The sequence below is a fragment of the Oratosquilla oratoria genome, chromosome 23 (assembly GCF_046742065.1).
Source record: "Oratosquilla oratoria isolate Oo_2021 chromosome 23, ASM4674206v1, whole genome shotgun sequence".
Lineage (NCBI taxonomy): Eukaryota > Metazoa > Arthropoda > Malacostraca > Stomatopoda > Squillidae > Oratosquilla > Oratosquilla oratoria.
In genome coordinates this window covers 35,896,147-35,908,089 of record NC_134799.1, presented here as the reverse complement: position 1 = coordinate 35,908,089, position 11,943 = coordinate 35,896,147, and the positions used below count along the sequence as shown (strand labels likewise).

General features: G+C 41.2%; 1 protein-coding gene across 2 annotated transcripts in view; it reads left to right on the top strand.

Annotated features, from left to right (window-relative positions):
* Nucleotides 1-3,997: 3,997 nt before the first annotated feature.
* The window catches only part of LOC143038059 (annexin-B12-like), a 43,434-nt gene continuing 35,488 nt past the window's right edge, over nucleotides 3,998-11,943 (top strand). The window contains exons 1-2 of one of the 2 annotated variants that reach the window (XM_076206946.1): nucleotides 3,998-4,151; nucleotides 4,332-4,976. In XM_076206946.1, coding sequence (XP_076063061.1) covers nucleotides 4,149-4,151; nucleotides 4,332-4,976 — 648 coding nt within the window. In that variant the 5' untranslated portion in view covers nucleotides 3,998-4,148. The remainder of the gene's footprint in view (nucleotides 4,152-4,331; nucleotides 4,977-11,943) is intronic. The other variant, XM_076206947.1, reaches the window with a different exon arrangement.

Here is an 11,943-nt window from a genome sequence, read left to right as displayed (position 1 = left end):
TTAAAAAATCATAAAACTAGTTATCAAAAAATATGTTTTTACGGTGTAGAAAAAATTCTACGCTAAAGTTTCAGCTTTCTTTTAGTAATAATAATATAAAAAAATATATCTTACTGAATATGTTAGGGCATGGGGGCCTTATATACATTCAAGAATAAAAAACTAGAACCAACATTTTGTCAAAGTTTGACAAGTAGATCTTGCTATGAAAGTCTGCACACGTCCGAGAAAAATGTATGCCCCAGTATGGCAACACTCCCATTCTACACGGCAGTGTAGAAAACGCGGCAACCCTGGTCGCACTGATTTTTTGTATAAACATTTTGAATATCTTACCAGACTACTAGTGTTTCACTCTCCACGCAGAGTTCCCCCTCGCCCCCACACTTCACCTCAACTGAAGTGAAAATGTTGTACGATACATATATTAGATAATCCCCATATATAGGGATTAGAAATGGGTAATACACCAGTACTAATTCTCAAGACAGAGAAGTCACCAGATGGTAAATTCAAATATCGATAATGAAAATGATATATCGGTAACTCGACATTCCTGGAGAAGGTAGTCAACCAAGCTTGGTCCTATGGAGTCGAGTCCCTTGCGTACTGTTTTATGTTTTCGTATAAAAGAAAAAAAAAAAAAATAGGCCACTCTATCTAAATGGAAAAGGTAAAATTGTATAATTCGTTATAAATGCATTTATACAGTAAGCACTCTATAATACTGATTTCATAGAGTTTGACATGCTTTAATTGATGTATCTCAATCTTAATCCTAATTCTACTGCTATAAATTCACTAAATTAACTGAAGTCATAACCACAGATGCCTATATTGTTTTATAATGATAGCTTATTTACTATAAAAAACGCCTGTCGGGATTTATTCCCGACACCCTTCAAAATCATACACGTGCCACCATGCCATAGTTTCGAAGCCCTTTCATAAAAACGAAAATAATAAAGTAAAGTAAAAGTCAAAACGCCAAAATATAATGGAAGAATATGTATTTTTTCTTTTAGAATTGGAATTTAGCAGCAATCCATTTTTACCGAAAAGGTAGCAAAAGGTACTGTCGGAATGTTTAGTTGTTTCAGGCCACCCTGTATTTTCTGGCGGTAACATAGCAAGACGTAAACGTCATCTCATATTTCATTGTGTCGACAGCTATCCTTTTGGTTAAGTTAGTCTACATTACATTAGGCTAGGATAAGCACTACCATGGATTAGCTGGGATTCTTAGAACCTTAGGTTTGGCGAAAAATCGCCCAACCAATAGCAATACTGATCGTTTGGGGCGTTTTGTTTACAGTTCACAGCAGTTTCGTCGTTTCAGGTTGTCAAATCTAGTATTCTTTGCACGGATGAAATAATACTTGATGTGGTGTAGTGTTTTGTGTGTCTTAAATATCTTCAGTAAAATTATAAATTGAGATTATTCAATAACGTGTTGGTAACCCAGGGATCTAAGACACTGCGGTACGTCGACCAGTTTCTGTTTACTTTCTGTTCACACTCGATCGTACTGTCTGTGTGTGTGTGTGTGTGTCTTCTTTCTTTTGTCCGATTCCTTTTATCGGGCTCCGACTTCCTCTTAAGAAATATTAGAAAAATTCGCCATGAAAAATAATGTTTTGGAAGAGCATTACTGACCGTGATTCAAAGTATAAGATGTGACCAGATATATTTACGCTATTCCTTGATGCTGAAATGTAAGAAAATTTTATTTTTAACCCTAGATTGGTGGTGTGCCAATTGGATACTTTGGATTACTTTGTATCTGATGTATTTGTTATTAGATAGACCTCAATATTATTGCAAATATTTTGGAATCAGTTCTAAAGTAGAATTTTCCTACCACTTTCTTACGTGATTTTTTGTTAGCACTACATAATCAGTTTGTCGTATCCCAGAGGAAGCAAGCTGGCGAAGGTTACATGGTCGGGTGTGTCGGTTTGTCGGTTCAACTGTCGGACACTCGTTATTCCTCTTCCACCCAGAGAACACAACAGTGTACTTCTTGACCACAGAGAATTCTTCTGTAGCACAGCTCGTCTTGTGACTTGTGAGTAGTGATATACCGTTGCTGTTGGTTGTTGTAAATCATAGTATTCGAACAGTGAATATCCTGCTTTCTTGGCGTTCAAGGGTAATGTCACGAAGTTTGGTGTAGTTTCAGAAGTGTGTTCTTAAAAATATTACAGTAATGTTTGATTCTTCACTGTCATGTAATAATTCATGCGAGTTTTGATTTAAACATCCTTATAGTCAAGTAGTTTCTAACATGCACTCATATCATGAACGTGCAGAAACTTATTCGCTCAAAATCTGTCAGAAGTGTTTTTGGCTTGAAGGTAGGTTGGGTCGGGGTGGGACCGGTGGGCGTGCCATACGTTGCTAGATGTGGACGCTTCTTTTCATTTACGCTTCGTTGTAAGATTAGGGAATAAGTGTCTAGTACTTGTAGAAATTTATACAACCCTATTTTTTTTTTTTTTTTTTTACAAACACTCGGGAATATGACCAACCACATTTCAGTTTGACAAACGTGACTAGAGTAATCTGTAATGTAGGTCCTGACCTTTCGTTGATTCTCGAATAACACTGCATTCCGTTATTGAATGTAAGCAATATCCTTGTACTATATACGCCATATGCACGTGTGTGTGTGTGTGTGTAGAGAGTGAATAGGAGATACCTTCGACATCCTGTCTTTGCGCTTACATGAGGATTAACTTAAAGTTCGTCGATGTAATAACGATATGAATCACTGCATTTCATTATTATTATAGGAACTATTTGAGAATAGCGTTAGTCTGTTTTATGTGCTATGGTTCATCTTTCTCTAGTCCTCGTCTTTGCCAATAATTCTTCTTTCATAGTTCCAGATAGGTTTAGTCAGAATTGTAGATATCTAACTGAACACTTATATACCTGAAATGCATAGCAATGGGAATTAACTATGTATGTGTTGGATATGATTTATATTTATTTTAGAATAATCGCCTTGTATATACCAGCCTTCCTCTGCGGTACACACACTTGGTCACACTTTTAGATAAAATGAGATATGAAGACGGGACCCCACGAGCATAGCTCCCCTTCCCGTAAAATACAACTAGGTACAACTAGGTAAATACAACATTATGGGATCGTGTTTCACTTAGTTATACATTTTGTTTGTACACACACACACACACACACACACACACACACACACACACACACACACACACACACACACACACACACACGTATAATATAATATATATATATATGTATATATATGTATATGTATATATGTATATATATATATGTATATTTATATGTATATTTATGTATATGTATATGTATATAAAGCATTTTTGTATACTATACATATATAATATATATATGTATATATATGTATATGTATATATATGTATATATATGTATATTTATGTTAAATAAAGCATTTTTGTGGAAGTTATTAAAGATAACATAACATTTGTAATGTCTCAATTATCAACACGTGGAGTCAATCCGTGAGTTAAAAATAAATGCGAGTAAATTCTACGGAATCTAAGATGCCGAATATGGCTGGCACTGTCATTTGATTTTATGTAATTTTCATTCAACTCCGGCCTTCGCCATTAGATGGCATTATGACTGCGTTGGAGGTTGTTGGAGTTAGTGTGCGACGTCGTATGATCAGTAGGGAGGTCTTTTGCTTCTGGATAGGAAACGTCAGTTTGACCGTACTAATGTGGTAGGAGGGTCCGTTACCTAAGGCAGGAAGGGGTGAGTGAGGACGCTGCGTCAAGGTTATCCCCGTGCCTACGAATGACGCTTACAACGAGAGCATAACAACCATGGGACAAGAAAGAATGAAAGCAATTGTGTACTCGACATTATTGAATGATATGTGAGAGCAATCCTGCCAAGTCAGGGTTGCGCAGTAGTCTCCGCGAGAACCTCTGGTACTTTGGGGGGGGAGGGGGGGGGAGGCCGAGATACGGCGGATGACGGGCGGGCAAGGGCTCGGAGTGTGTCGACGCCGGCCCGATGTAGCTCGGATCCTCAGTGTACGATTTCGCGCGATCGTGAGAGGTAGTGTTCATTGCGTTGGTTTCCATCTGTCCCAACCCCGCGAACCAAGTTGAACTATGGTAACTTTTAGTGATGATGATACTGTTATTGCTATATTGTAGCGACCACTGAATGCATTTTTTCATGTGGTAGCGTAGTGTAGATGTTGAGCGTTTGCAAGCATATGTAGTTGCCCATCAACCGAACAGACTTCTCTTTATGCCCAAGTTGATATTTGCCTTCTCTCCTTTTCCCATCAGAATCCGAACCAGCAAGGATACCCACCCGCCCCTGGAGTGCCGTACCCCCCTTCGCCCTATCCACCCACAGGAGCGCCCTACCCACCCTCAGGAGCGCCCTACCCACCCACAGGAGCGCCCTACCCACCCACAGGAGCGCCCTACCCACCCACAGGAGCGCCCTATCCACCCTCAGGAGCGCCCTACCCTCCCTCAGGAGCGCCCTACCCACCCACAGGAGCGCCCTACCCACCGGCAGGAAACCCCTATCCTACTTCAGGAGTGCCCTATCCTACAGCGGGAGCACCCGCGCAAGTGCCTGGAGGATCTCCGTACCCGCCTGCTGGATCTTACCCGCCTGCAAGCCAGTACCCACCTGGTGGAGCGCCCGACCCAGCTGCATCTCAGTACCCGCCTACGGGACAACCCTACCCTCCCCCAGGCGCGCAGGCAGGTGGCCAGTATCCACCCCCAGGGGGATCTCCTTATCCTGCCCCGCCAGGAGGTGCAGCATATCCTCCCTCTTCGGGATCCCCGTATCCTCCTCCGTCGTCGTCGTACCCTCCCCCTCCCCAGCCGGGTGGCCCCGTTGGCAACACTTCTATCTACAGCACCTCGTCCAGCGCTCCCAGGGCCAACATGGCAGCAGCGCTGGTTCCTTACACGGTAAGCTGATTTTAGTATTCCTACTCATCGTGTCCTTTCCCATCTCCTCCTCTTCGTCCCTCTTTTCCTCCTCCGCCTTCCTTTTCATTCTCCCTCCCCTTTTCATTCTCCTCCTTTTCATCCTCCCTCCCCTTTTCATTCTCCTCCTCCTCCTCCACACTCCTTTAACTCCTCCCACCCCTTTTCCTCTTCCCCTCCTTATCCACTTCCCCTCATTTTCTCCTCACCCTCCTTTTCCTTCTCTCCCTCTTTTTTTTCTTCTTCTGACCCTGTTTTTTTTCCTCTTCGCCATCCCTTTTCCTCTTGCCTTCCTTTTCTTCCTCGCCCTCGTTATTTTCCCCTTCACCCTCGCTCTTTTCCACCTCACCTTATTCTTTTCCTCTTCACCCACATTTTCCTCCTCACTCCCATTCTTCTCCTCACTCCCATTCTTCTCCTCACCCTCATTCTTTTCCTCCTCACCCTCATTCTTTTCCTCCTCACCCTCATTCTTTTCCTCCTCACCCTCATTCTTTTCCTCCTCACCCTCATTCTTTTCCTCCTCACCCTCATTCTTTTCCTCCTCACCCTCATTCTTTTCCTCCTCACCCTCATTCTTTTCCTCCTCACCCTCATTCTTTTCCTCCTCACCCTCATTCTTTTCCTCCTCACCCTCATTCTTTTCCTTCTCATCCTCGTTCTTTTCCTCCTCACCCTCGTTCTATTCCTCCTCACCCTCGTTCTATTCCTCCTCACCCTCGTTCTATTCCTCCTCACCCTCGTTCTATTCCTCCTCACCCTCATTCTTTTCCTCCTCACTCTCGTCCTTTTCATTCTCCTCATCTTCCTTCTCAACCTCCTCACCCACATTCTTCTACTCCACACCCTCGTTCTTCTCCTCCTCACCCTCATTCTTTTCCTCCTCACCCTCATTCTTTTCCTCCTTACCTTCATTCCTTTCCTCCTTATCTTCACTCTACCTTTATTCTTTTCCTTTTTACCTTTATTGTTTTACACCTCATATTCATTCTTTTCCTCCTCATCCTCATTATTTTCCTCGTCACCCTCATTTCCCTCCTCCCCTCATTGTTTTCTTCCCCTCATTTTCGTCACCCTCGTTTACATCCTCTCGTTATTTTCCTCCACCCTCATTGTTTTCCTCTTTACCCTCATTGTTTTCCTCTTCGCTTTAATTTTTTCCTCATCACCCTTGTACTTTTCGCCCTCGCCCCCATTTTCCTCCTCTTCTTCGTTCTTTTCATTCTCTTTCTCCTTCTCCCCCCTCCCATTCTCTTCCTCTTCCGCGTCGTCGTCCTCGTTTTCCTCCCCTCCTCTTTTTCCTCAACGTTTTCCTTTTCCCCCTTCTCGTTTTCAACTTCCTCTTTTCCCCCATCTGTTTCCTCCTATTCCTTCTGCTTTTCCTCCTTTTCTACCTCATTTTCCTTGTTCTCCTGTTTCTCCTCCCCTTTTTTCCTTCTCCCCTCTTTTCCTCCTCCCCCTCTTTTCCTCCTCTACCTCTTTTCCTCCCACATTTCCTCCTTCTCTTTCTTTTCCTCCTTCCCCATCTTTTCCTCCTCTCCCTTCTTTTCCTCCTCTCCCTTATTTTCCTTCTTTCCCCCTTCTTTCTCCTCCTCTCCCTTATTTTCCTTCTCTTTCCCCCTTCTTTCTCCTCCTCTATTGTTCCACCATCCCCCTTCTTTTCCTCCTCCTCCTCTTCCCCTCTTCCCCCCCAAAAAAAAAAATATGGTATGACAGTAGAAGCAAGGAATTGTCGACTGGTGAAATGGCTGAAAATGAGCAAGGAGGACCAACCTGCATAGCATTCCCAGCCACACCAATGTGGAAGTGATGTTACATGATGAGGGCGCTTGGGTGGGGCAGGTGGTGGCGTATACGAATCGGGTGAAGGAGTGAGGAAAGCTCCAACTAACAATCGCCCCCGGAATGTACTCGGGAAAGAAATAGGAAGGAAGATGAAATAATACCCAGAGGAGATTCCCGAAAAATAAATCTTAGATAAGAGGAAAACAGTGGAATCTGACGTATTTTCAGGATAGGTAATGAGAAATTTAGAAGTCGACAAAACAAAAGGTTACATAGGAAGAACATGCCGACGGAAGACCTTTGATCCTTAAGTAGGTCAAATGCTGAAAAAATAAACAAATAAAGAAGTAGATAAATGAATAAAATAAAGGTAAATGATTTCACAAACGGCAAAATAACCATTTATAATTAGACATAATAATGCAAATAAGCAGGCAATAGTAACTAATAAGAAAAAATGGCAAGTATTACAACATATTTCGTAGGGTGCTTATCTAAATGAATCTTAAAACTTTGAACTGTACTACATTGCACTGCCTCTGCAGGAAGTTTATGCCATTCATTAACTACACGGTTGGCGAAGTTGTCAATCCACTTCCAAATTAAATCTACTTCCTGACGACTCGCGTTCCGTTTGAAATTTTCGTCACTCGATATTTTCAGTTCACTTTAGAATCTTAAAGACCTGTATCTAGTCACCAGAATTTAGCGTAATGATGTATAAACAAAAAGAAAACTGAGGGTGGTGGTGGGGATCTAGTTACTCGTCTGAACACGAATGCCACCAATTAGCACACCAGGAAAAGATAGGAAGGGTAGGGGTGCGAGGGACCGAGTACAGAAAATAATTGATGATTTCAAAGAGAAACATTTAATTCCCCCGGGGAGAAAGATTATATATATATATATATATATATATATATATATATATATATATATATATATATATATATATATATATATATATATATATATATAATATTGGGGGGAGGTGGCGCGAGAACGGTAATCAGTGGACAGCGTATTTTTTTTTTTTTTTTTTTTTTTTGTGAGTGAGAACGGTTATCAGTATTAACTGAAAAGAAGTTGCCAGTTTCCCCGTGGGCTGGGTGGGGAGTGATTGTCTGCCCCAGGATCAATCATACCTTTGTGTTTATATATGTAATAAAACTCCAGGCAAAATGCAGATAATGCTAATTTTGTAAGTTATAATTATGGGCGAAAGGTACATCTAGCTTTCAGAGGGTGGTCAAATATGTTATTGATGTCTGGGAGAGACGCTGTATGGCGTCAGGAACACGTAAGCTAGAAGTAGAGAAAGTGGAGAAAGGAATAAAGATGTCTTTGGGTAACGGTCCCCCCCACCAGAAACCTCAACCCCGGGCCGCACGTCGCGCCGTGAAGCCACTGGATGGCGGGGGAGTCTTGACGACTGGCTGGGCCTCAGCTGCCGCGCGGTGCAAAGGTATAATCACACGATACGCAAGACTCGCCTAAAGTATGCAGTAGCAAGGAATCCACGTCAAAAAAGAGTACATGACAGCTCGACGTATGAATAGATAAATCAATAGATATATAAACAAGTGAAAACCGCAAGACGTCACAAGAGGAGTGCCAGGACTGGAAATAATAAAGAACCTCGAAATAACAACACAGGAGGAAAGAAGAGAGGCACGTTGAGGGAAACAGGTCAGGTCAAAGACAGAGAGGACTGGCAGGTCATCAGGAGACAGAGGAGAGGAGGAGGAAAGGTGTAAAGGGTGAAGCCCGAAGACCCCAAGGAAGGAGAAAGAAAACAAGGCCAAGTCAACAAAATAAGTAATATAGGCATGAACCGGGACAAATTTTTAGAGGAAGTCTACGAATTAGAAGGAAAAAGAGGGAAGAAATCTGCCATGAAAAAGAAGAAGAGGGAGAGGACAAACTGACTCGCGAAGGTACAAGAGTCCCCCCCCCCTCCACTCCCCCACTCCTCGAAAAAAGTATCTCTAATATACAAAGTATGTCGCGCCGCGCGCGCGCGCGCACACACACACACACACACACACACACACACACACACACACACACACACACACACACACACACACACACACACACACACACACACACACACACACAGAGAGAGAGATAGAGAGAAGGAGTATGGATTACAGATAGCTTATCACCTAACAGCTATCGGCCTGCTTGTGGGCCAGGTAATGTACAAACTACTGATAAACATAAAAGTGGTTTTCCGGTTTTAGGGAGAGGAAGGTCATGGAATATCAGCGCGAGATTGTGTAGCAGCAGTAGATTTTCCGCATAAAGTGAAGGCTGTTGAATAAGATTGGTTCCCAGGCTTTCAGATTAAACGTATTGGATTTAAAGGGTAATTTGGTAAAAGTATTAAGAGGACTAAAAATAATAAAGTGATAGACATGAGTGTCACCAGGTTATGGGAACGAGAAGAAACAATGATAGTGTCAAGAAATGCACTTTTCCATAGAGATGCAACAGCTGGAATAGCTTAGAAGTTGCTATTGCCCAAGACAAATCCATAATTTATATCAGTTCTAGTTATGACGGAGAAAAATAGAATGAATTCAACGCGTTTAACTCGTTTTCTGTATATTATAATTGGTTAAATACTTACAATTGCCCATTGATCGGACAGTAAAAGCTATAAGCTCTCGTTCGGGAGGGTGATAACTGTTGATCACGACTCTAGCACGTGAACCAAGATCATGGTTGAATCACACAAACAATCTCACACAGTCGCACACAAAATAGATGGTCCATGCCCAAATCGTGACTTCTTAGTTGATGTACGATTTTTTTCCCGAGTGAAGACGCTCGTGGTTTCATTGTACCACTGAAAGAAGAGTTCCCTTCAAAGCTGCGAAAAGTTACATGAATAAAGCCACGAAGGGTTGGCATATGAAGGGTGAATGGGCAAACGTACTTTCAGATGAAGGTGCGCACATGTACAGTATAGAATATGTGGAAATATGCAAGTGTGGGTGTACGCGCGCATGTGTGTATATTATATATTTCATACACAGGTGCCTTTGACATGCAATGTCATTCCTCTCACAATCGTCCACGCCGGCCAAATAGAAGGGTGCTGCGGTTCGTGTGTTTGCCTCAGAGGGCACTAGTTTCCCAGGGTCACACGGTAGAGCTCGAATGTTGATGGAATCCGAGGAGGGTCAGTGAACTGTGGGAATAGGGTTTCAGGGGGGTGGCGGTGGTTTCAGTGGACTAGTTCCATTGAAATTGCGTTTTGCGGTCAGGCAGTCACTCGCACCGCTCCTCCTCCTGTTCTTCCTCCCCCTCCTCATGTTCTTCCTCCCGCGGTGTCCAAAGGATGTTGAAATTAAATAGTGTTGTGTTTGAGCCGGTAAAGTAAACAATAGAATTCATACCCGAACGGTCCCTTCCCAGGCTTCGAGTTACAAAGGATTACAAAGGCGGAGCATGCCGACAGGAGACCTTTTGGTCCATATCTAGGTCGGATGCGAAAAAAATCCTAATGATAATAAAATGATAAATAAAAACTATAATAATGTAAATAACAAATAGAATACATAAATAAATGCATAGGTATAGTTGAATAATAAACAAACAGGTAAATAGTAAATAATAATAAATTGACATAACTAATAATAAATGAAAATAAAACAGACAAATGATAACAAAACAAAAACAAATAATATAAGATAAATTATAATCATTACAGCATCTTGCTTAGGTGTATATCTAAATGATTCTTAAAGCTTCGAACTGAACTACATTGCACTACCTGTGAAGGAAGTTTATTCCATTCATTAACTACACGGTTGGCAAAGTTGTTTCTACCTACTTCCAAATTTAATCTATTTCCGGACAGTTTGAGACCATTGTTTCTTGTCTGATTCTCACTCAATGTGAAAATTTTGTCACTTTATGTTGTCAATTCCCTTTAGAATCTTAAAGACCTGTATCAAGTCACCTCTGAGTCTATGCATTTTTAGGGAAAACGGATTCATATGTTTTAGTCGATTTTCGTATGATTTATTTTTTGATATTCGGAATAAGTTTTGTGGCTCGCCGTAGTACTTTTTCCAGTCTGTCAATGTCTTTAATGAGATTCGGTGACCATACGGAAACAGCATATTCCAAATGTGGACGAACTAAGGATTTATATAGCTTGTTATGAGTGATGGACTTTTGAAATCAAAAGATCGCGCAATCAGTCCTAGAATCTTATTTGCTTTCTCAGAGGCTGAAATACACTGCTTGGATGATTTGAGGTCATTACTGATAATTACGCTGAGATCTTTTTCACTATCCACTTTTGTTAACGAATTTCCAAATAACTTGTAATCATACTTAGTGTTATTTTTACCTATGTGCATTACCTTGCATTTACTTGTGTTAAATTTCATTAGCTACTTTCAGACCATTGCTGTAATTTATCTAAATCTTCTTGAATATCTAATTGGTTTAAGTGATCATTTGCCATTCAACACAGCTTTGTATCATCAGCAAATTTAGAAACAGTAGATTTTAGTCCATGGTCTATATCATATATACTATGAATAGAAGTGGCCCAAGAACGGAACCCTGAGGAACTCCACTTGTAACATTTTTCCATCTAGAAGTTTTTTCATTTAAAACAACTCTCTGTTTTCGACCATTCAACCAATTACTACTCCAACCTAATAGGTTACCACTTATTCCGTGTAAAACTAATTTAGTAATTAGTCTTTCGTGTGGGACGGTATCAAAAGCTTTTGCAAAGTCTAGATATATTAAATCTATATTGTTTCTTTTGTCATAATTCGAGATAACTGTATTGTAGAATTCGAGTAAGTTAGTCACGCAAGAACGATTCCGTCTGAAACCATGCTGGCTATCATTTATCAAACTGTTACTTTCTAAATGATGTTCGATAGCATCTCTGATGATAGTTTCCATTATTTTTCCTACGATTGAAGTCAAACTTATAGGCCTATAGTTATTTGGCTTCTTTTTGTCACCTTCGGAATGACTAGGTTGACATGACCTGGCCTGACCCGACCCTGTCTACATTGACATAGTGTCAGGAACCCTGGCTTTTGATGGAATGTACTGAATGCCACAGTGTCAGTGTTAATGAAACTTTTTTAAAATATGGCAGGAATTATAGCTTTCCATATAG